Genomic DNA, 26,497 nt, shown 5'->3' with positions numbered 1-26,497 from the left:
CCATGGCACCAGCACATTAAAACATCTACCCAAAGTAACACTGGAAGCCAGTGGTAGAACAGAAAATGGAAAATAATCAGTGGAGTTTCCATACCTTTTGTTGACAGCATCCAACTGGACTTGGAGGGAAGCCTTGTGCTGCTCCACCACATCTTTCAGCGGTACCGTGGGATGCTCTGCATGTTCTCCCTCCGTACACTCACGGCACATGGCTGTTTCACAGGACTGGCAGTAAAACTCCATCACCTGGAAAAACGCACAATGCTGAATTCAAACATGGCACCAGTAACTTCACTCAAAGCACATCTTACTGGGCCTTGAACTCATGTTTTTATCCAATCTCTGAGACAAAGTTTCTCCTTTCTTAGACAGCAATAGCTTAATGTATAAAAGATGGCTGTTATTCTTACATATTTATATCAAAATGCCAGTTTAAATGCATTTTATTCTATCAGAAAGTGTCTGAACAGCAGCCTGGGAAACGGAATGCTGGCCTTCAAGGCTGGCCCCATCATCTTTATACTGTGTAACAGTAAGTTTTGGTGTCTCTCTCAATTAATCCATTAAACAACTCACAAAACCAGGGCATTCAAGTCCCCTCACTAACTCAATCCTTAGTGTCCCCAGAGGATCAGCCAAAGAAAGTGTAAACTTAGGCTGGTTTTCATTAACAGGGCCACCTGCAGAGCATGAACTCGATGGAGCTCACCAAACAGCATTTTTATTTGCTCGAGAAAAACACCCTGAATGAACCAACGTGCTGCAGCGAAAAATCTCCATATCCCATTACTAATCCCTTAAAACCATCAAAACCTCATATCTGAGATTCTACTAAGACTGCTGATCTACACTTGAAAGAGGAGGAGATTGTTTCAACCTGTTACGTACCCAGTAAGATGCTGTCTGGAGATAAAAAAAGATCTTTACATGTAATAAATATCCCAAATTCTGAATATATTCATGAAGGGAAAGAAACAGAAAAGTGCCATGCCCCAATCATATGTTAGCCAAAATAATGCACATATATGCAAATTTGGCATAAGGCTTTCTTTTACAGTGAGGAAGTCCTTGGGCACAAAGTATTTTAGGCTTATTAAAAGTATATAGGGAAGCTCATAGTATATGCTTCAAAGCAAGATTTTGGCAGCTCTCTTGCATTCAGAACATAGCATCAGAATCTTTTAACAACTCAGCTGATGCTTCTGGCACTTAGAACTCTTGCACAGAGACAGTTGTGCTGGAGATATTGGTTGACAACAAGATGGTTGTGTAGAACCGCCTGTTTTCAGGTGAGCAAAGGGATCTGAAATAGCATTGCACACAGTAGCTGGCTGCTCCAAGACATCTTGAGAATTAGGAGGGGGGAGTAAGAACGATGATTTGCATGATATTAGTATTAATAGGGATTTTCCTCTGATAAGCTCATTTCTGTCTTATTCCCATTCTTTCCTCTTATCTCATTTCACAAGATGTGCGATTCACACGCCATGAGGGTTTAGTCATTTGTTGGCCATTTGTGTAACCCACTTCAGAGAAAATCTAAAAGCTGTTCCAAATAAAATGTGTAAGATCAAATATATCACAAGGAAAAAAAAGTATACCTTCTAAACAATGACACCCCCCATCAAAACTACTCTAGTCACTGTGAGTTTAGCAGTCTCACAGTTGTAGATCCTCTGAGGCCTGACAGTTACTTTGGTAGGCACTAAGATGTGATGCAATCTTGCGACACATACAGGAAATTAATTAAACAGAGTTTAGGATTTAAATTCTTTTCAAAGGCTTCAGAAATCTGCAACCAGAAACAAGCAACAAGAACAATATTTTATTAGGAAGTTCTTAAGTCTTGTTCTATGGTCAAAAAATGTCATTTCTTTTGAAGGAGTGTCAAATGTTCATCTTTCTGCCTCTTCATAATTTAATGCTTTGGTTCAAGATATTTTACCATGTCCTTATTCCGTATTTTTATCTTTGGACACAATGATCAGAATAATTTAATATTTCTGTTTGTTACTGAACACGTCGTGATCATTATATTTGCAGCAACATATACAAGAAAGAAAACATCGCATTGGTGTAATAAAGTTTAGCCTAATCAATGTTCTTCATCTCCGTTCAAGCACCAGAGAATCACATAAGCCAGAATGGTAATAGCAAGCAGACCACAAAGACCTAATGTATATGTCTGCATAGAAATAGTCTTCTTTGCCTCGGTCAAATTCAAAACGTTTTGAGTGAAGCAGCTTTCATTTCCCATAAAAATCTTTGGATTGTGCCATAGCTGAAGGAGAAATATTAATTAATAAATATTAATACAATTCAGGCTGCAAGTGCCTAGATAAGCCTAATTTCCAAAGATTTTGTCTAGCATTTCTTAATCGGGTAAGATGAATTTTTAACTACAGACAGACATGTATTACTGGCTTTTCCTCTCTCCCCGCCATGCCCAGCATGGGCATCATGTTTTGTGACATTCCCAGAAAGCATTTCATGATAACAGGTTTGCTTTACAAAACATCTCAGAAAAAACCCGACATTTGCCCAGCTCCCGCCTTTCCAAACTGAAGAGAGCTCCAGGGCAGAATATACTATGGCATCCAACACTGGCTTCAGCTGTATTTCCATGGAAGTCAATGAACACATTGCCATCACCATTAATGAAATGAGTTAATACCCACTGGTTCTGAAATCCCATGTGCTAACTCCCACCTTAAACCAGAGCAGCATATTTCAGCACAATGATCTAATTGAAGACCCACGCATATATTCAGTACTCTAGTATAACTGAATTTACAGGAACTTTTTAATTTGCATAATCAAGGATGCAGGTACTTCTGAATCAGATTTCACAAAGCCAAAGCACATGAATTCCAGCCCTTCAAAGTTCAGGTCTTGAGAAAAAGGCTCTCACCAATCACAAGCCCCTCTTCTCTAAAATCACATTTGAAAAATCAATATTGTTCATTCTCTGCTTTCTCTTTGTTTGAATTAACATAGCAGACCAGAGAAAAAGGATGAGTCTGCTCTTTGCCAACCTTCTTCCTCATCTCATCCACATGCTTAATTCCTCTGTCCCAGGGCTAGATGTACCTTAGCTTTGTATGTTTTGAAGAATGTATGTATGTTTTAGAAGAATATTAGTTTGGATTACCTGAGGGCACTTCCAGATATCTGGTAAAATTTAGAATGTGGGGTTTTGTTCTCCCTAGTAATAGCTTTTGCCTTACACATGCAATAAACCTGAAAGCTATAAGCAAACTTTAAAAAAAAAGTTTTCCAAGAATATCATGACTTAACATGCTTACATACAAGTTAACCACCCAAATCTCTTGTACGACTTCTCAATTCAGTCAGATATGATTGGATCAGTCATGCTATTGCTTCCTAAATGTATTAAATGTTCCTTGTGAGGCAGAATAAAATTTCACCAACAGTGAGCTCAGTTTATTATTTCTAATGCTCATTAATAGTCTGACATCCTGAATGTTTTATTTAGCCTCAATGACACACTGAATATTGTGCAGAGTACAGAAAAAAATATTTATATTTTAATGAAATAGATGAGTAAGTGACATGGTGAAAAGTACAGAGGTGCGGAGAAAAAACAGGGTATAAAATGTAAAAGAATAGGTGCTTTTTATTTTTCCAAGGGAAGCATACAGGCAGTAAGCAACACCTGCACAAGTTCAGGAAATGTTTTTCTAGACAGGATCTTACACCTGTCAAGTTGCCAAACTGTTCTGTGACCTTTTGAGAAAAAGCTGGTCGGAGATAAGGCATGTTTTCTTGTTACAAATGTTTCATTTAATATTGGGTATGCTCTTTTGTTACACTCTATAGGCAGAAAATACACTGCACATGTAAAAGCATGGATCCTAGACTCTGGGCTGGCTTTCACTTAAAATTCAAACAAAACTCAAGCATGGACTTTTCAGGATGGGTGACTGCAAAAAGGCTACACCACTCATTACATATTCTGAAGCAATGGACCTAGAATTTCACAGCCTTCCCTGTACCTACCCCTAAATGATTGCAGATCAGTGCTTCCAAGCCAGGCTGCTTATATCCAACAAGAGCTTCAGGTGTTTAGCAGCTGAGAATAAAGCCAATCTCATTTTAACGTGTAGGTAGAAAATTAGAATCTTCTGTTACATTCAGAAATGCCATTACATATGTGCCCTATTACTCTGATTTAACAAGATTTATGCTCTGTGATGGGTGAACACGAGGAAGCATTTGTTTATACTTCAAGCACAGGAAACCATCTCTTGTGTTAAGATACTACAAGCAAAGTTTCATTTTTCATAAGAACACACACAACAAAGATGCCATGACAGAATGACAGGATGTGCACAGAAGGAATAGGATAAACACACACATATGGAAAATGTGAGTGGTGGGAATAAGCAACCGACTGGAAGGCAAAGTATCTAATCTACATGACCTGAGGAAGACTAAGTTACAGGCAGACAGGCAAGCCAATGAGAAAGTATCTGCACATCAGTTTCTATCTGACTTTAATCAGAGAGGTTTAAATCCAGCATGGCTGGAAAGATTGAAAAAAACTTGTTTAAACAGAAACTTATTTCCAAGCTAATAGAAAGAAAATCTGCTAATATTTAAATGAAATACACTTCATGCAAATTTTTCCCTTGATAGTAAAAATACAATGGGCCTGACCCTACCCCAAGAAATGTGTAAAAATTAATGGAGAGAGGATTCAATGCAGAATGACTGCTGGCTCTGTGAAGGCATTCTCCGCTAGCTACCACCTCAATCCTCTTTCCCCCCTGAAGCCCCCAGCAAAGCTGCTAGCAGCCAGGCACTTGCCACACAGTGCCTTCGTGCTGTGTACCCATGAAGCCAACAAAAGCCCATTTCCTCAGTCAGGCCTAAAGTGCCCAGCACCTTGCCCTGCGCACCCTGCCCTTCAGCCAGACCCACCTGGCCAGCCTCCAGCAGCTCTCCCCAAAGCTTATCTCAGCTCCTCCCATCAAAAGGACTAACGTGTGCACTTTAGCTTTTCATTTCCTAGCTCCACAAAGCTTTAAATTGGAGTCACCCTCAGCCTGCCCCCAACCCTCCCAGATACTTACTGAAGCAAGAACATACTCCCATCACACACTACTCAGCATCCTAAAAGGCATGCTATGTTTCAAGGCAAGCCAAGTAAATTTGGTTTAGAGGACTTAGAAATCCACCTTTCCTTGGAAAATAGTTCTCAGAGAGCTACAAGGTGATGTATTTTTAATCGTAGGCAAACCTGTTTTTTCTAAGCACACCCAAAGAATCATCAGCTGATAATGTAAAATGCAAAACAAGTAATACCTTCATTTTTACATTTTTCTGCATTTCACAATCAAATGGATCCTATCACAATTGCTGTGTCAGAAAAGAACTATGGTTCATTTTAAGGAGAACCAATAAAATGCAAAAACCCCCTAGGAATGTATTAATCAGTAGCCACTATACACACATGGGTATAGTACACGTTAAAAAAGTTACACCAGTTATTCATTAATCAGAGTATACAGCAAATCACTTCTACAAGTCCACCTAAATCCAGCAGGTCAGTAAAGGCGATGGAACCAAGCTGTTCCTCTGTAAGAGTAATCACTACCTATCAGCTGAATTGTTACTATACAACCAATATACTGACACCGAGTATCAAATAAAACAGTTCCCAGAACGTTGTTTTAAAATGCTGGCACATATTTCTTGGCTTGCATAGAAGCATAGCATTCAGTTTACAACACAGCACTGCTCAGCTTTGTAATGTGATCTACTTACATGTTTGCATAAGCCTGGCTACGAGACAGGAGCTCATATGCCTACCATGAAGCTGCACAGGTTAACACTGAAAATTGTGAAGTAAGCAGAGTTAGAGCTGTTCTTGCAATAATCTGGGAATATTTATTCCATTGGGGGCTTGCCAATGAATACACCGATATGATTTCGGGGTGTATGTAGGGGGACAATGGGCAAAAGAAGAGTAGGTGGAAGAAAAAACACCAAAGCAGCCTTCAAGGACTGATCTGTGAGATGCACAAAAAACTGCAGATAAACAGAAACTCTGTTTCTAGCCTGTGCTGACCCAAAAGCATCCTGAGCTAGGACACCCTTTTATTTACATGGCTTTTGGTACTGCCTCACTCAGTGTGCAGGTCCATTTACTGCCTAAAGAAGCACACAGGTTCCCACGGCAACAGTTGATTCTACAAGCAAGAGAGCTGTGGAAATCCATCCCAAAGAGTCAAAGGCACAAGGGTCAGCACTTGCAGAACAACAATTTTGACCAAATGTGCTAAAAGACAGTACCGCCCAAGATGACTGGTAAGGTGAAATAATATCCTGACTGCTTTAAGGTGCTCCACTAAAGGCATTTGAGTTAATTTTAAGAATTACTTGTCTTTTATTGGCATATTACAAAATCAAAGGACTAGCGTTATTCCAATTCCCCCACTATCTTTTTATAACAAAATATCCATAACAAACCAGACTAGTCAGTCCATGTCAATACCTGTACATATGACAGGAGTTCATCTCACTTACATTTCCATCATGATTGGGGCAGGAGAGTGGCTTGCCTGCAGCAACAGCAGTGACAGTCTCCAAGATGGAGGACTCTTCAATGCTGTTGTCTGGCGTTCGTTGCAGGACATCCATCAGGTTGGTGATAAAGAAGTTGTTCTGGAGTGCAGAAACCCCTTTCTCTGGCAGAATGGAGGTCTGGCGGCACACGGGGCAAGAAAGGGTTAAGCTATGGGCTGGAATGTAATTCTGTAAGCACCTATGGGGAAGGGAGGTGGAAGGGGAGAGAAAGGCACAGTATCACCAAAGAGGAAAAAAAACCCATTCAGTTTAAGAACTGGTTTGAAATAGTGCTACCCCTACTTACAAAAAGTAAGGCTTCAGAAGTAAAAGTGGTTATGTGGATATTTTTTTATTATTATTATTTTAAACCTTTTTGCTCTGCCACGTGAAAAAAAGATTCAATAAACTGACATCATTAGAAGAGTTACATGCCTTTCTTTGAGATATTTGTACCGAGTGGATCCATGCCTCCAGAAATCTACTGCGTCCTGCTCACAGGATAGTAAAAATGATAAACTATCAGATAAAGTTTGTCAGACATTATGTTATTGCCTCAAGTATTTCAGTTTGTGTCTTTAACTGACCAGCCGGTGGCTGACCCTTGTCTTTCCAATATAATCTCCTTTACTAACTTGTATTTGTGGATTTAGTGTTTCAGAGCTAAAACTTGGTCTCAATGAAACCCATGGAAATTTTCCCATTTATTTCAATTAGGAAAATTATTTGGCAATTAGCCAGAATCAACAGAGTTCTCTTTACTACACAGAGAAGCATGTCCTAGGTTATCACAGTTTATGTTAAGGGGAGTTTTGGAGATTTTTGTTTCTGTTCGACTTGGGGGCTGGGGCTGGGTATTGTAGAGGTGTTTAGAGAAAAACTAAATTTTACAGAATATAAGTCTGACACAAAAGTTCTGTGATCAACAATCTGCAGCAGACTGGCCTAGGTGACACTTAGTGCCACTTCTGGCCCTGAAAATCAAGTTAACAGCTGTTGGGCATGCAACATCCAACTGCAACTGGCAATTCAGTATAGTCCCGTAGCAGAACACAGTTCTTAAGTGGAGCAGTGCTACACCAAATTCCTCAGGAGATGCCAACCAAGAAAGCGTGACCTTGCAGAGGTACACAGCTCTTAGCCACTTCCGAGGGCTTTGCTAGCACCACTCTTCATGCCCCCTTAGTAGCCCTCCTCCTGACCTGCTAGTAAGGGCTCTGTGAAAGGCCAGCTTAGGCTTTGCAATCAGCAGTACGCTGGCAGAGTTCTTCCAGCCTCTCTCCATAACCAGATCATCGTAAAAGGATTATAGAGAAAAACAAAAGCTGACTTTAGGATTTGCATATGAACTGAAGTCAAGAAGCTGAAGACATGGTGGTGAAAATCCTGACGTCACCAGCTTCAGCGAGAGGTTCACTGCTGACTTTACTAAAGTCAGCGTTTCCTATTCTACAAAAAAAGCAGCTCATCTGACACGCTGAGAGATCCATGATTTTTCTTGCACCCTGTGCAAAATTAGATATGCACACCACAATTCTAACTATAAGGTAGAAATCTCCTGAACTAAATGTTCACACAAAATACCATTTATTACAATTCTCCTGCCAGCAAACATACAATCCAAAGAGTTGCATCTCAGCATCAGATAAAGAACTCTAACCAGTAATTATTCAGCTAACTTTTTTGCAGATGCTGTATTTTCTCCACCACTTGATGTATAATTTAACATTAAAGTATCACTATGTATATTCAATTCATCCATCTGGATACAGTAGAAGGCAGGTTGCTGTGTTATCACATCTCTTTTCAGAGAGTTTTTCCACTTCAGCCAACCAAGCTGCAGTATAATGAAGACATTTAATCACAGGTTATTAATAATGTATATATCACGTCTAAAGCTTGGACAATCAACAAATAAAAGTTTTTATTTTTTGTAATTGTAGGCTAATCAGTATAAATTTAAGGCCATTAATTTGAGGTCCAAATTCTGACTGCCATCACCTTTCACACTGTTGTAACTACATTCATTAGTTTCATCGGATTTATTTTTTATTTACTCTTGCATGAAGGGGATGTATTCCAAATATTCCACTGCTGTCTCTTCTTTCTGCTTTCCACAGATAACGGTGTTTTTCTACAATCCTGCCTCTCCAGCCTTCCCAGACTTTATCATGCCTTAACATGACCTTTAAAAGTAAAGAGAGAAGTCCCTGTCCACTAAAGGATGCTTTGTTCTGTGCTTGTTGCCTGGCACAAATACGTAGTTACCAGCATGGGGAAAGGACTTACCTCTCACAGAAAGTGTGTAGGCAGGGAAGTACTTTGGGGTTCTTGTAACGGTCCAGGCATATGCTGCAAATCAGAAACTGCTTGTCAATCTGGCGGACCACAGGACTTGGGATGTTGGAGCCTTCACTGGCCATCCTAGACCACTGACATATGGGTCCTGTTCCCTTCTACCCTGCACACTGCTGGAGTGGGGTGGGGAAAAGAAGAAAAGAAGAAAAGTGGCTTATAAACTCCATGAAATAACAAAATCCACAACTAATTCACTCATATGTCATCCTTATGCAGGAATTCATATAAAGCCAAAACAGTGAAGAATTAAACTTCTAAAATGGTTTATCACTGATGAGAGCCTGTGAAAGTGTCAGCCAAGTCTACAACACCACACATAACACCTCTGTCTGAGCAGGCATTCTGGAAAGGCACGTTGCCTCTGGACTCAAAAATTGACAGAGGTGTCTGTTGTTAAAGAAATCCCACAATAAAAACATTTTTGTGCCCGTAGGTTCAGCCGGTGCTAACAAACACAGCATTTCTTCCATCTACCATACTGCTGGCAAAATACTTAAACTAGTACTGCGCCAGCCAAATGGCTACACCACAGAGTTTGAAAATGGTTCACCTAACAATTTGCCCCCCACTAACAATTTCTTCCCTTATCAGTGCTGGTGTTGCCAAAGACATGGTAGGTTTGGAGTCCAGGAAGCCCCCAAGAAGAAACCTCCAGAACTGTCCAGCCCCTGGGATAGGAGTGCTTGAAATCTGCATCAGCAGTACGGGTGAGGTAGGTGAAGTGAAAATCCTTATGATAAAAAAAAAAAAAATAAGCAAAGAAGAGGCAACTGATAGGTGCTGAGAATCAGCAAGGGTAGGACAAAGGATATGTGAAGCACATCCAAATAATAAATGCAAGAAAAATGGCATTCTAGGCAGAAAGAGTAGCAAGAATTATGTTTTTAGGACTTAAGACTCTTCATAACCCTGGCATATAAAGCATGAAAAAGAAAGACTGAGAAAAGAAGTCTATTGACTGATAGAATTAAAATCACAGGTTAAAGGAACACCAGCAGGCTTGGAACACCTCCCGTCCTGGAACAAGGGGCAGGGAGAGAAAAACTTTGTTTCTTTTCAGCTGGAGGAACAGATTATAGCCAACAGAATTCATGTGTGTAAAGAGAAGCTGGGGGGACAAGGAAAGGAGTAACCTCAGAGATAAGTAAACTGCCTGCTGAAATAATTTAGGAAAAGCTGACAAGCGGAGGCCCTGGCAGGGTGGCCCAGCAAGAAGTCCTCTCCATCAGTGTTTCTAGCGGGCTGGAGTGCCGGGGGGTGTGGACTTGCTCTCTGGGCAGCGGAGCACAGCATCTCTGTTGTAGCACCGAGTTCTGCCAGTCCTCCTGCACCCACAGCGAAACAGGGGCTCCTTGTCTGCGTGAGCAGCAAGCCCAGCTGGGCTCCTTCACTGCAGGTACACTCCGGAGGTAGTAACTTCTTCCCCAAACATTTTCTATCCCAGTTTTTAGCCATCCATTTCGGACAATTTGATATTTGGCTTGAGGATGGTTCAGGCTTTCCAAGACAGAAAGAACAAGCCCTCTGCCTCCATGCTGATCAGGCTCATTCAAAGGTCACTCAATTCCACAATGATTTGCATGACCTGTAGCATTTTATCTGCAGTGTTACAACACATCTTCTTCCTGTGCTGAATGCATGGCACACTAATCTGGCAGAGTTGAGCTTAAGACTGTTCTTCCTGAGCTGTGTATTTAGCCATACAGGTATGGCTTACTTACTAGATTGAGCAAGTGGCTATTTCTAGGATAATGCAGCGATTATCGATCACGCTGTACTGACTTCCCTGATAATAGGTTCCTGGGGAATGACATCTGTGCTAGCAAATACACCAGCATGAAGTTATTCACAATTAAAACACCAAACAGCAGTAACTGACGTTTAATTTGATAGAAAATACTTATTGTAGGCCCCTGCTTTCTTTTCTTCCAAGAAAGGGGAATCTGCAAGGTTAAAAATTGCTATAATACTTGTAAAATATCGTGTTTGTTCGTGATGGAAAAATGCATGATTTCAGGATTCATCATTTGTTTCACTTTCTTCATTTCTTTCCCCATAGTAAGATAAAATATGAATATTACATAAACACAAATTAATTTTACCTATTTAAATGCCACAAATCACACACAATAAACCTTAGAAGATCAATCAGGAACCTGTGTTACTTTTTACAAGCTTGAGTTAAAAATGGGTTTACAACAAGTGGAACCAAAATATCTAGCTTTCACAAAATGGAGTAGAAAAAGCAGACTATAAAATATGCATTAACATCTTCGTGCATTTGGCAGCATAACATGCAGATCTGTGGTGATGTGTTTCAAAAGAAAATTCATTTCACCACAGATGCAGCTGTGTTTGCCTCCCACTCACCCTCTCCAAAAAGTTAGGGGTGGGGACCCAAAAAAAGCCAGGGAAGATAATCAGAAGCAGGAAGACTTCTTATCAAAAGCATAGCTTCCAAACTGGACACAGACACATTATGAATAGTGTCATTTTTTTGTTATGGACTAAGCAGAAACTATTGAAAAAGAAATGTACGTAAGATATGAAAGAATAGGTTTCCAGTGAACGCTGCCTGTCATTTAACAGAAGAAAGTTCTCCAGAAACTATTTTCTGTAATTTCATCTTTCCACCATCAAGTACAGCTACACCAGAAAACAGTGTTTACAGAAGGAAAACTGATGCCTGAAAAATTTCATATTGATTTCATCTGACCTTCATCTTAGTCTTACATTCTCCTGGTTGCAAAATCAAGTCATTCTTAGCGTTTCATGCACAAGGTTCATGCCAGCCACTTTAATTTTCAAATGATCACACTTGAAGCTTTGTCAGTGAAAGAAACCATTAAAAATTCAGAAAAGTGCTTTTAATATTTGAGGTTTTGTCTGGAATGCAGCAGGCCATGATTGTCATTTATCCCTGTGCTCACAAAAATCAGGTTTAAAACATACACCTGAAAGTAAAATTTCAACAACTTCTTACATAAGTGATTCATTTAAAAGAAGTTTTTTGAGTATAGAATTTTCAGGATTCTGTAGCCTCCCTGAGCCAATTCCACCTCTGATGCATGTGACATAGCTACAAGAAGGATGATTTTGCCCATTGACTCAATGAAAGCAACTGTACAATCAAAGACTATTTGGGGAAAAGCTGGAGATTTTAGACCACGCTTCTGAATTTCACCAAAGACAACATTTATTCTGATTTACTGCGGTGCTCGCAGCGGCTCCTCAAAACAGCAACCAAAGTTTCAAATCTATTAGCAGTGGGAAATTTAACAAAGTAACACTAATTTTACAAGAAAAACATTCTTTTTTGTAGTAGCATCTTCTGAGATCGGAAACTGCCAGAACTCTTTTGAGAAGTTTGTTTTGTCTCACAATCTAATAAAGAGCAGCTGAAGCACAAGCTTTGCAAACAAGTCTGAGAATCACTTCTCCATGTAGTTACGCTTCATAATTTAAACATGCAAAGCCAAAGGTTTATGAAACATTGCAGCAAAAAAGACATAAACCCCCACCCATTTACCTACGAGAAGCACACACTGGAAAGCCAGCTCAGGTTTGCTAAATCAAGTGCAGAAAAGGGTCCTGGAAGGTATACCCTTTGTCAGCCCTTTGAGGCTCAGTGATTGTTACTTCTCCAGACACCCCAAAAATAACATTGTTCCTTTTTCTTATTCCTGGAGATACAACTATCGATTTTCATTCAAAATATACTATACAGCAAAGAAGGGAGAAAACAATGGCTTGGCACTCTAAGCTAGTGAAAAGCCTTGCCCTGCTATGCGTGCATGCCTTTGGGAACCAAAGTCAGGACGGCCCCACCCATATGAAAAGAACTTCCTAAAGCATTAGGAAAGGTAAAAAACCCCAAGTTAGGATACACCAAATAACAGTTCCACAAGAGTTGTTTCAGATAAATAGAGCCACGTAGTAGAAAAATGCACCTTTTTACAGGTATCTTAAAAATGAGCTCTGGAATTCCTCAGCAGTTACCAAATTCTCTCTTAGTTTCTGTGGCTCAGCTGAGAAAAAAGATATTAGGAAAACTTAGAACTGTCCAGTTCCCAGGATTTATTCCTAAAAGAGCAGAATTCTCTGTTGCTGATACACTGCTATCACTGAACTCCACCCAGCCAGAGCTGCAACTAGCCCGTAAGTGCAGCCCGAGGAGAACAAATTGCTTGCAGCCTGTTCATCCTCTTCTTATCAATGGTATTCACCACCCAGAGGGTCTATTCATGTATTATGAATGAATAGGTTTCCAATGGCAACGCTTCCAAAGGCACAGTTAGGCCTCAAGAGCCATAAGAAAGGGTGGGGAACCTCAACAATGTTGCTTCAAGGACTGGGGGAGCTGGGGTTTAAAAATCCTTAAAACAGATATATTGCCGGGCCACAGCCTCTAGGAATAAGGAACAGATTCAAACCATTTCTAGCAGCAGCCCCCAAATTAGCCAATACATAAAACACCGAGGAAATTAATAATCATCACCGCCACACAGTCCATTTGTGTAAAAGGCTGGATAAGCTAAATTTGCATTCCTTTCTCTCCCACTCTTGCAATCAGCTTGGTGCCTCGTTTAAAACACAGCAACCCTCTTCATTCTTACAGCATGCAGAAGCATAATGAACGACCGGGGGCCAAACCAGAAGGAGCAACCCAGCAGCAGCCACCAGGAATAACACTGAGCAAACTTGAGCATTTTAGACCTACCCATCTTTGTAGAAAAATAGCTTAATCAGTGCAGTGCTGAGGATAAAATCCTTGCAGGGACGGAGCTGTAGTTCCGCAGTAATCCAAACGAACAAACCATCATCTGTTAATATTTCAAGTCTCACGCATAAAACTGTTTAAGAATCCCTATCACAGCACAGTCATTATTAGATGCACAACTGATTTTGTGCTCTAAGGAATGATGCTCCATTCCACGAAGAGGACAGGTGGAAAGAAAAATGGAAGAATAAGAGGAGGCCCAGTGAAGTCGTCATGAATTTTTTTTTCCCCTGGGTCATTTACAAGTGGGAGACCCCTTCAGGATTCAAACCAATCAATCTTTATTTAGCACATCTTTTTCTCACTCAGCCTGTGTAGAAAGACTGCAGCAAATGGTGCAAGGGATTGTGGGATGGGGATGCAGCAGAGAGCTGCAACGAGATTCGCTGGGTGATTTTTTTTCCTCCCTACTCAGCAATCAGCTGTTTCGAGGCTCCGCGCAGGGCCATTGAATTTGGTCACCACAATATTATTACAGGATTAGCAGGCGGAGACAGCTACCACTGTGCATCTGGCATGTCAATGCAGCTAAGAAATACATATGCAAATATTACTCGCAAATTGGAAAAAGGATTTAACTCTGAAAGGGAGAGTAAATATTACGTAACATCCATTACCAGGACAGTCGCCACAGATGAAACGAAAGCACTTTCGTTTATAAAGGAGATAAAGCTTAACACTTAGTGATTCCACCCTGATTTTTCCAGGATCCAAAGTGTTTCTTGGAACATAATTCTTCCCGGCTCCAACTTTCAGCAACAACAAAAGACCCCACAAACACTCTTTGTCTCTCCAGATGTTTAAAGCAGAAGCAAGGAACCTCTCCAGAAAGCTGTGCTACTGACACACAAACCAGCAGCCGCTTCTGCTACTACAGAGCTGAGTATTCGACTTGACTCAGACTCGAGTCAAATATTTAAAGCAGCAATTAGTAATCTCATATTCAAGGAATGCCTGAATCGAAGCTAACAGTTTGTTCAACTTCTGTAAAAACATTAATGGAAAGGTGTATTCTTTTAGGTAATCTTTTTACTTCTTTAAAAAAAAAAATAATCACAGATCAATTCACATTTTACTAGGCTAGTACCAAAGGAAATAACAAAAAATCTGGTATCTGGTATTTTTCAGCTATGCAGAGAAGGCTGTTAAAAAGATGCTTGTGAATACACAGACACTACTGAAGTAAAGCAACAGAGAATTAGCTTTGTCTTCCAGAGTAACAGCTGGTGGGTTTTGCAGACAAGGTAGCATTTGCATCTCTAAATACAGTGTATCTTTTGAAAAAAACAAATCATATGCAAGTATTTCAGCTAACTGAGGCTAACAAAGCTTCCCACAAATAAAAGGACACAAAGGTCCATTTGCATCAAGAAGAAAAAATGTGGAGTTTAAATAGTTTCTGTCCTACTCTGACTTAATTAGAACAGATATAGTTATTTTAGAAGTTTAAAATGTTGTCCTAAGCTCTTTAAGCACAGTTTCCAGAATATAATATTTATTCCATTATTGGACTGATGAGGTAAATAGTATTAATAATCATTTAGCATGACAGAAATGTAATCTAAATTTCTGTTTAAAATATAGATTCTGCATACATCATTTACTTTCCACCTGGCAATCGTTTAGTTAGATTGGTTTTATGCATCAGGCAGATCCAGCCTGGTTTCCCTGGGTAATGCCCACATGGTGAAAGCATGTTGTAATCCAGTTTATAACCTGAAATGAAAGCTCAGGCAGCATGCGTGCATGTTAGGGTTTTGGGTGCTTGTGCCAAAATACTGCTTCTCTCATTCCCTCAATGTGTGCTGACTGACCTCTGTCAAAGAGAAAGAACAAGGTATGTTTCGTTTTAGCTCCAACATTCTGCAGGTCAGAAGCGACAGGCATATGGACAGCAAGATTCACGGTTTTAAAGAAAGGCCAGAGATTTCAGGCACATTTTTGGAGGGGCGGTTTTTAATGTTTGGCTAAGGGGGGTTTTGTTTTCTTTTTAAACTGTCTATAGAACCCCCATTGCAAAGAGCAAGCAATATATTTCACTCCCACCACAAGGAGATCCAAGGCCTTTTGTTTCTGCCACTGAAACAAAGACACAATTAAAAATCAAGAGAGAAAATTCAGGTATGGCACCCCCAGAACCGAGATGGAAGACTTGGACAGAAGCATACATACATCACTTAGCTGCTTGCATTTCCTTGCTCATTTCAGGCATCAAATCTATGTACACTAAAACAATGACAAATATTGCTCAAATTATTATTTTCATTTCGGTCAGTAGTAAGGACCACCTTCCCCTCAAATCAGAACCGATCCCGTAACATACCTCATGGCCAAAGGAGACTGCAGGAGTCACAGCTGCAGCTACTCTCACAGGGATCTACGCCTCCAAATGAGAAATTGCTTCAAAGTGCAGTTCTCTTGTAATTAACTCTGAGAAGTTGCCTACTGACAATGAGCTGATACTCTGCAAATAATCCTGCCTCTTCAAAAAACAAAAATGTGGTACTGTGACAAGGAAAATGAAACAAAAGTCACAGCATTTCCTTTGAGATTTTTGTTCTTACAGGTTGAATGTTGATATGTGGGTTTCTTCTCCTAGTGAAGAGGAAACAGAGCTGTAGCTCAGTGAACAGTCTTGCACTTTACCCCCATAGACATTACTACCAGCCTGTTTCAAATAGGTTTACTGCATGCGTATGTCTTTTGAGTTGGAGATGGGAGTGGGGGTTGTTATGTGCTTGGTTTTGGGTTTTTTCTTTATTTTAAAAAAAAGAACAGGCTACTTTCCCTCAGAAATTTGCTGCACTCATCATTGCATCATCGCTGCTGACTTATCTGCGTCACTGCTGACTAATGAAGCAAGTTCTGGAGAAAAAAATACATAGCACATGCCATCTTCGCAGTGTCAAGAAAGACTGATCTAGCCCCTGTTATCATGCTCTGTAAATGTCATGTTTTTTGAACAATTTATTCTTTTCCCTGTTCCAAGCACAATCTGAATTCATATTATTAGGGAGTCCACAAACAGCAAGTTACCAAAACACCCCACAGCTAATTTACAGACCATAGGCAGATATTGGTATATTCTTCCCTAATATTAAATAACTCATCCAAACACTCCAGGTTAAGATTAATGGTCTGCACTGAAGCCTGTACTATACATTGACTGAAGGGAGTCAAACTCAGCCGGCTGTACAGAAGATACTTTAAGGTCAGCAGAAAAAAAAAATAAAATTGGGTTAGCCCAAACTAAATGGCCAGCTAATACAGTCCTGGCAATTAAGACTGACTGGAAAATAAGAGGTGGGAGAGACCAGGAATCAATTACCCAAAGCTGACATGCTGGGAATGAGGGCTAGTCTGGGAACACAAATACAGGAGAGGATGGGCTGTTAGAGCTGTCACCAGGCTCCACATCCTTAATTTGACCATGGCGCCAGGAACACAAGTGAGGTGAAACAGCCTGTCATTGTGGGACCATGCCCACACCAGCAAGCAAGGGGCCTTAGTCATCCTCACAAGACAGCAGTGGTGAAGGCTCCTTCACCTTTCCCCACTGTGGCTATGCACCCATGCAGCCCCAGCAGCTCCCACACAGCAAGGGCAGCTTCCAGCCCTGCCTCTACATTCTCCGATAGCCCAGGCTGCAGCTCACATGGTCTGGGAAGAGCCACAGCTTCTTTCCACTGTGGGCTTGTAGCTAGAGGGCACATCTGACCTGAAAGGACCTCTGCTAGGTCCTGGTTCCTCCCCACCAGCCACAGCTTGGAGCCACAATCATTCTCCCATCTTGTGATCCAGTGGAGCAGATGCTTTTCCCCAGAAGCTTGTGACACAACACATGGCTTGTCATAGCCTGGGAGACAAAGAACTTGAAAGGTTTGCCCAGAATGTAATGCTAGGCTGATGGAGACCTTCCCAGCCCTCTCAGCACCCATCCTTCCAAGCCTTTGCCACCTTATTCTATTTCCTTCTACCTTCTGAATACGCCCAGTTCAGCTTGCCAAGGTTGTGACTTGCCGCACAACTGCGCCCAGGCTGGGACAACCTGGCCTCCCTGCCCAGCCAGACCCAAGCCTGGCTGGTGTGACTGCACTCCCTGCCTGTCCCCAGCACCGATGTTGCAAGTCAGGCAGCATGAAACACAGGCTGCTTTTCTCCCCTCTGTGTTATTCCTTCTCTTTCCTCTTTTGGGTATTTGCTGTTGAGGTGGCAGGGCCAGGCACTACAGTCACCAGAAACAAACTGTATTTTGTCATTTCTGCATGACAGTGGGCTCACCTTCAGCACCACTGTCAGATGTTGATGTCATGAATTAAGTTCCCTTTAAAAGCTTTCAACTGCTAAGGGCACAGGAATAAGAGGAATAGAAGCCACTGCTATAAATGAAAGCCTTGCTTCATAGTTTTACATATTTCATGCTTTGTTGCTTTTTCCTCCTTCCTCTCCTCAGCCTGTAAGCAAAGCTTGTAACAGGGTGAACACCTGAAATATATGAGTGGGCCTTTTAAGGTATCAATATACTAATGCTTTATACTCCAGTTCGTAGAGGGAAAGGTTATAGCTGGCATCTGATACCCCCTTTTCTTCTCTCTCCCCATCCTCACAGCTTTTGCCTGCCTCTGCAGTGTCCCTTCCCAGCACCCTTCGGTGGTGCAAGAGTCCTGCTTCCATCCCCAGAGCCCATTCCCCAGCTGTCCTGTCCTTGGATGGAGACAGGACCTGCTGGTGGCTGCCCTGCACACACCAAAGGACAAGACTGGCAGGTCAGAGCTTGTGTGATCACACAGTCATCATTCAGCTGAGATATGATATCGACTTGAAGGCTACTTGCCTGTCTGAGGTTTTCAGGACAGCATTTTCAGCCTTGCACAATAAATTCCAACACACTTGGAGCACACTGGATTTACTGCACATGAAGGACAGTTTGAGTGCTTACACTGGAAGTCCACAAATCCCCAACCAAATGGCCAATGTTCTCACAAACGACATTTCAGAGAGAAGGGGTAGGAAATGAGGGGGAAAGGGCATGCCAAGGGAAAGTATAGGATTAAACTGTCACATATCAGGTTAAATTACAGCCTCAGAATTGTCATTCAGGGCCTTTCCATGTTTAATAAAATGTCATATTCTCGGGTGACCTATTAAAAAAAAATAGTATCTGCAGTGAGGTAGGTCCAAGTAATTATTTCAGGAGCTAGGTGTTGTGCAGGCCTAGGTAAAAGGATTCTAAATCGTACGCTTGCCATCCGAAGCAGTGAGTCAGAGCACCTGTACTGAAAAAAAGCCTACCCTGGTTAACTACCTAGTGCTGGTAACATCTCCCTCACGATGGTACATTTTTGACTCTCTAGGCCTACCTGTTTCCTTAATGCTGACAGATCTCCGTTCAGCCTTTATAGGTACACAGGCTCAAATAAAACCAAACTGAACTGATAAATAATTAAAACTGCACATCAAATCATTGCTGCTTCCATAAACATCAGCTCCGAAATGCTACTTGAAATAAAAGTGCTGCGTGGAGACTCCATACTAATCACTGTTAACCCCTCCAGGCACAGGCCATCAGGTAGTACATAGAAAAAACAGGAGGCTGGGCAGGAATCTATTTGGAAAGAGGTCCTTGGCCTTTTCTACATAATTTTAGTATAAGGTACATTGAAAAATGCTCTAGGCATTTTCTTCAGAGTTGCTGAGCAATAGCAAGAAAAGTAAAAGCAAGTAGCAAACGCTCAGTGCTTTTTGTACTGAGCTGTGCAGTGAACACTGAACTGCCCAGAGACCATGCCCTCCACTCCCTCCTAAGACACTCCTCCGACCCAGCACCACACTGCACCTCCGCTTGATCTTACACTTCTGCAACTCTCCCTTCAGAAGAGATGATACACACCAGGTGCTGGGGCTTAGTCATATATTCTCTGTTGACTAAAAAGAACTAAAGTTCCTCTGCTTCTGTTTCCATTTACTTCAGTAGGATTTTGTTGAACTAGCACAAAGTTCAAATCAGCAAGGGAGAAGTCAACACCAGGCAATCACTACATGCCATGTAACTTCACAAAATCAACTTAGAGACTACGAGCCCTTTAGAATTTTTTTCTTGCAGCCTTCAAAATCCTATTTTCCAGCAGATACAGCATATGGAAAATAAACTGGGAGAAAAAACCAGGTGTTTCACAGCAAGACACAGCAGACAGAATCTAAGCATTTAAAAAGCAAACAATGGAGGCAGAAACTGAAAGGATTCACATCTTAGCACACAGCAGATAGGGTGCCTGCACAGGTAAGGTTTCTGCCAAAATCACATCATGGGAGAGGGACTAAGAATGAGGGGGCAGGAAGAACCCCCCTCCAGCCTGTGAGCAGGCTGAATTGGGGCTCAAATCCTTTGCAGCACTTATTCCTTAGAAGACAAAATATTGGTTGCTGCAGTTCCATATTTACCATAGCTTTTGTACAGTACCCACCTCATTTTCTTGCCCAGAGTCCAGCAGTGATGTTACCTTCTATGTCTAAGTTTTCTTCAGAATGGAAATGTCTTTCTAAAACACAGCAATATGTCTAGACATTCGTATCGTCCTTGGGTTCAGAGAAAACCTTGCTCAAGCGTTAAGTGGCAGGCAGAGGTTTACCCAGGCAAGCTCTTTACCTTGGCAAAAACGCAACACTGAACTTTCACGGCAAGTAGGTAAACACGCAGCTGCATACAGCAGGTAGTCTGGCAGCACCAGCAATAGTGAGAAACAATGTCAGAACAACCTTGGCAAAAGGAGCTCCGTGGGTTTTAACAATGGCTGTAGGTACAGGAGCTGAACGAACCAAACAACAGTAACAAAAAGCCACCTACAGCTCCCATGGGGAGCCCCAAGCGCACAGAACCTGAGCGGGCTGGCTGTGACACGGTGTCCTCCTCCATACTCACGCAGCCACTCCATTTGACTTAGCAGTAGTCAGCTCCAGCAGTTCACAACTTGGAAACACCCAATGGCTGACCTTCACCCAGTAAACATGTCTTTCCAGTCCTCAGCAAGGACACTCATTTGCTGATCGCATGCCAGTGCTCCTATTTAAAGAACTGTTGTTACTGGAAAAAGCTGAAACCTTTCTACAGCAGAGGCAAAGTGCTCCCCGTATCTTGTGCCTTATCTGCAGAAATGCATTAATTCCCACTATAAGTTTCCACAGCAGAGTTTCAGCACAGCCCCAGTAAGATGTGGTTATGTGACTGCAAAGCCCACCATACCCCTGAGCAGGCTGGATCTCCAGGCAGTCCTAGAGGCCCTTTCTCAGGGCCTACCAAGAAGCTAGTCTGGCTCAGCCCAGGTTTTCCTCAAGCCTTTTCCTTGAGGTACAAGGTTTTATACCTGGCATAAGCTGCATGGAGCAGCAGTAGTAAAAGGTGTTTACCTTTATCCTTCATCTCCAAAAATAACTCTTACTAAGCTTTCTCTTAGACATCTCTTCCACATTCTCATCATGCAGGGCAGGCTCAGGCTAGATGCCCAAGGTTCCTACAGGGGCATCGCCAGGCTGCTCATAAGCAAATCCCCAGTGCTGACATAGGCCAGACTTCTACAAAATCACATTCTTAGAAGAGCCTCATACATACCTGCTTGCATGAGTATCAGTCCTTTCAACTGACATCACAACTTGTGAAGTAACAGCTAATGAAAGAGGAGGAAAGTAGAATCACTCATATGACACAATTTTAAGACTCTCCCAAGCTGAACTGGGATACACAGTACATTCATTCCTGTATGAAAATATATCCATTTTACTTCACAGGAAACCCAGTACATTTTTAAGTACATGAAAAACAAATTAGGAGGCAGTATACAAAACAATAACTATGTGCATGCAGCTGTATTTTTAAATAAATAATTAAAAAAAAATGCACTTGGAAAACACACCAGCATTAGGACAGCCTAAGAACAGTATTGTCTTAAATCAGCCACATTATCATTTGGATTGTGATAGCACCTGAAAACCTCTTCCAGATACCAGAATCCCACTGCGAAAGGCACCAGCTACACAGAACACAAATCCTGTGCCAGGATAGGTAACTCATGTCTTAATGCCTCACACAATTCAACTATCGCCATTTAACCCTATCTGGGACACTAAGTATCTTTCTAAACTATGAAACAAGTTTTCATAGCCAGCTGTTAATCTGGATGAGTTTTTGGACTATTTTTGTAAAGAAAGAGGAGCAACATAGTAGCTTATATAGCTGAATGTTTTGCAGTCAGAGAACAGGAGCAGATCTTAGCATCCTCGTCCCTTTGCAAACTCTATGAGCAGATATAAGAACTGCCGGACACTTTAGAAGTAGTCCTTGTGATGACTGTGACAAGATGTACCATGCTGTTACTGATACAGGTTATATGTAGTAAATGACAAAACCCATTAGAGATGTGTGTAAGGTAACCAGATCTAGGCTCTGCTGTTAAAAGTAATTGAGAAATCCATGTGGAAAACAAGTTACAAACAGGACATACAGACTCTGCACTATCTCAGGTACTGAACTTCCCTAACTCAGGAAGGAGCTGTTAGGATGTATTTCAATTAAACGTTTTTGGAAGCCTGATGAAACAGCAATTGCTAGGTTTTTGGTAAGTGGGGCATGCTGTACTCTGAGTTAAATTTCATTCACAATTTCTATCTATTGCTTTTTACTCTTCCTTTTTATTGCCCACTGATGAGAAACCTCTTTTAAGGCTACCAGTAATGTGCTGGACACTCCTTCACCCTGTGAGATGTGAAACTCATTGCCCTAAGATGCTACAGTTGGCAATATTTTACAGGCATTCCAGGTGAGAGGGACAAATTCACGGTGGATAAATAAATTAAAGATTTCAAAATACAAAACCACCACCTCTACCAGAAGCAAAACTGGAAGTACAAACCATTAAACATGAAAGAGCATTCTGGAGAGTACCATGGTATGTCTGATCTGTTCTTATGCCCTTCTGTAGACATCCACTGTCAGCCGCCACCCAAATTATAAGGCTAAGCTAGATTTACTTTTGATTTGACCCAGACAAACCTTCAAAATACTCAGTGTAGACATCACAGGAGCTGTCATAGTAGCCACTCCCTGTTGGCATAGCTAATAGACATTAATGGCTCCACAGGGCTGTTTTTATCACTTTGCAGAGCCCTGCCATTTAGGGATGTCAGGTGAAATTAATCCATCAGACAGCTTCCTTAATACACTACTCTTGCCTGAAGAATGCTACTCAGGGCCACAGAGTACCTGTAGCGTGTACACCCATTTCTACGTCAGACAAACCAGACACACAACAATGGGGACTCACTAGTCATCGCCCCAAGCAGACAACCCTTTCACAGTGAATACATACAATGCCAACCTAGGATTTCTCCCCACTTGCTCCTACCCTTTCAAATTTACTTTATCCTTAAGGGAAAAAAAAAAAAAAAAAAAAAGACTTCTAGTGATATTTTCTTAAGTGATATTTATCTTGTTTCTCTGCTGAGGTACTCTATATCACTCTAAAAGCAATGCCACAGAGCTTGAAAAAATCATGCATTGATCACTATCCTGGTTCTCCTCATTTAAAAGTTGTTCACCTTCCTCAATATAGGTAACTCCGGAGGGTGCACACATTCAGAGCAGACCCTTCTGGGAGGGCACATCCCAGAGGTGAAACAATGATGGCTGTTGAGAGGATAAAGTCCTCCATTCAGGAGCACAGATAAAAATCTATCCCAAAAGTTAAACAAGGGAAGAAGCCTTCCTGTTATTCTGCTTACCTATATTCAACACCATGCAATGTGTCAGCTTCTGATAAGACAAACAAAATTTTGGATTTTGCAAGAACAGGAAGCAGAGCTACTCATTTTTTGCAAATTCACCTTACTATATACAAACATTTTTGCATGCACCAGTCTAGTCTGGGGTTTTTATTATTTTTTTGTAGGAGGGAATAGTAGAAAAGTTAATTAGAATGAGGAAGCTAAGGGATGAGGGGTTCTCTGCCTACGCAGAACATGTAGCAGTTCTTCTAAAACAGTCCTCTGTTACATACTGTCTTCTGTTCTCTGTGTAATAAAGAATTACATTTATCTCCACTGAGAGATTTTAAATAAAGGATTACATTTATGAATGAATGGGAAATTATTCATCTGTAATTACAATAGAGTCATAGAATGACAGAATGGTTTGGGTTAGAAGGAACCTACAAGATTACCTTGGTTTGGGTTAGAAGGAACCTACAAGATTACCTATTCCACCCCCCCCCACCATGGGCAGGGACACCTTCCACCAGCCCAGGTTGCTCCCAGCCCCGTCCAGCCTGGCCTTGAGCACGTCCAGGGATGGGGCAGTCACAGTTGCTCTGGGCAACCTGTTCCAGTGCCTCACCACCCTCACAGGGAAGAATTTCTTCCTAATATCTAACCTAAATCTACTCACTTCCAGTTTAAAGCCGTTCCCCCTTGTCCCATCACTGCAGGCCCCTGTACAACGTACCTCCCCAGCTTTCCTGTAGCCCCTTCAGGCACTGGCAGCTGCTAGAAGGTCTCCCCGGAGCCTTCTCCTCCAGGCTGACCCCCCCAGCTCTCTCAGCCCGTGTTCGTAGCAGAGGATACTTCATAGGATACTTGATTAATAACGAAGTGTCTCCAAATATGTTTGTATTTCACAATCAAAATTTATTTCCAGCTATTTTAGATGCAAGACAAAAAAATATTACCACTGCATATTTGATAAATAGGATGAAATCTTCATGGTGCACACTTAACTTTATCTCTTTATTATAAAATGTTTTCTGAGCTGAGATGCAGAAAGACCAGTTGTTCCCAAGACTATGCTGCACAGACTAAGGATTAGGGAGTAAGTAAAGAGAAGAGCCTGTTCTTTGCAAAGGGTCCAGAAAGCTTTTCAAGCACACTGGGAAGACCACACACTAACCCATGTCATAGTGTTTTCTCAGAGTAACACTCAGGACAAAAAAAACACCCTCAGATGGTACAAAATTAGGCTGCTACCTGATTTATGGGCCCTAGGTTTCCCAACCCCAGTACAGTGCAATTACTTGAGCTTTAAACATCAAATTAAATCTGCCTTCAGGATAACAAATCCCCCCCGCCATGACCTGCAGAAGCTTATCTTGTGGTAGTTAATCCCTGAAGGTTTACAGTAAAACTTCCACCATTATAGGGATTACGGGAAAGAAAGTTGTAGGAGGGTATTTCATGAATACTGTTTCCTCACTGGAAAAGGAAGAAAAAAAATACTGTGCGAATGCAGACAAACCGTAGCAGTCTTTCCTCTTCAACAGTTTATGTATGCTGCAGAAGTCTTGTGCCTCAGTCCAGAGTTTTCACTCCTGGGGGTCATTTTAGTTCCTCAGGAATTTCTAAGCAGCTTGATTTACAGTATTTACAATATATAGCTGGTCTCAGAAGAACCAGGGTGGCCTTGAAGACACCTGGCATCACTAAACCTAGTGGCATCTGCTCTTTTGGAAGTCCTGTTTGTCACTGAGTATGCGAGCTCTCTAATAATATAGATCGTGGGCCAAATATAGCTGGGCCTAAATATGGTACACATACTAGGTCTCTGCAAGGACCACTTTAGAGATTAATGCATTCAAAGGCACACAAAAACATAATTGTTGGGATTTTTTCAAGAGCATTTCCTAGTTCAGCAAAATCTTTTGAGTGCATTTTTTGTTGTTGTTCTGTAAGTAATTGTGTCAAGTGCATTTGCTCAAGATGCCATCACTGCCTCAAAGGGGTTTTGTTCTGCACAAGGTGCAGGAGCATCTTTGCACATTTATATTTTCATACTAGTCAGAGTTACATAGCTCAGAATAATTGGGCCGTTGCTCATTCCTTGCTAAATCAACTCCTGAGCAGTTCATAAAACACACTGGTATATAACACACCCTCAAGCTCACAAACAACCCAGTTCTACTAAACTTTGACATAGAAGGAGGCAGGCACAGTATAAATCTTTGCAGAGGCTAAAACTTTCACTTTTTCTTTAAGCCATCACTGCACACATTACAATTTTCCAAATAACAAGTTCAACAACGAGATGTCCTCAAACCTAGCATCCAACACCCATAAAGAACAGCAGAAAAAGAGGGGATTGTCACTCAGCATTTCCAGAGCTGAAATAAAAAAAATAATCAAGAACAGAGGCTCATGGTAGCACAGAACAAATAGCATTACATGACAAAAGAACAGAAAATCACCCAGAAATAAACTGATCATACACATGTTTAAGCAGACTAATAACACTAAGACAAATAAATCCATACTGGATTATGAGCAGGCAGATTGCTGAACATTCATCTCATGCATTTAAAACTCGATCAAAAGTAACTGCACGTAGTCCAATCTTTGTCTCTTTCAGAGAGGACATCCACCCTCAAGTAAGGACTGAAGATCACCATCCACCTAATTAATTGCTTCTCAAATGCATCCAAAAGTGATAATATTCAGAAGGTTCTAAAGTGAGAGAGAATGAATAATACTTTTACATATACGCAAAAGTGTTGGCTGTAAAAAGCAGACTTGTCTGGAGTTCTTCCAGGGGAACATTTAGGGTATACATGATTACGGCACATTTTTAAGTCATTTGTCTTCTCCTAGTGGCAGGGCATATTCTTTAAGTTATTATAGCCTAGATAATACCTAGCAGTAAAAGATCATAGCCATTCCAGCAGCAGTTTCTTTGTAAACTATTGTAGCAGTCCAGCTATACCCGATATATTTTGATGCTTGTGTTAACAGGATCAC

At 41.3% G+C, this 26,497-nt stretch overlaps 1 protein-coding gene across 19 annotated transcripts in view; it reads right to left on the bottom strand.

Annotated features, from left to right (window-relative positions):
• Positions 1-26,497, bottom strand: part of TRIM2 (tripartite motif containing 2) — a 117,676-nt gene that overhangs the window by 31,682 nt on the left and 59,497 nt on the right. For 8 of the 19 annotated variants that reach the window (XM_027779924.2, XM_027779927.2, XM_027779918.2 and 5 more), the window contains 3 exons: positions 8,881-9,062; positions 6,553-6,790; positions 95-246 (listed from right to left, as the gene is read on the bottom strand). In XM_027779924.2, the coding sequence (XP_027635725.1) occupies positions 95-246; positions 6,553-6,790; positions 8,881-9,014 (524 nt within the window). In that variant the 5' untranslated portion in view covers positions 9,015-9,062. The other 11 variants (XM_027779920.2, XM_027779919.2, XM_027779931.2 and 8 more) reach the window with 9 other exon arrangements.

Source organism: Falco peregrinus, chromosome 2, assembly GCF_023634155.1.
Source record: "Falco peregrinus isolate bFalPer1 chromosome 2, bFalPer1.pri, whole genome shotgun sequence".
Classification (NCBI taxonomy): domain Eukaryota; kingdom Metazoa; phylum Chordata; class Aves; order Falconiformes; family Falconidae; genus Falco; species Falco peregrinus.
This window is presented reverse-complemented; position numbering and strand designations above follow the sequence as displayed.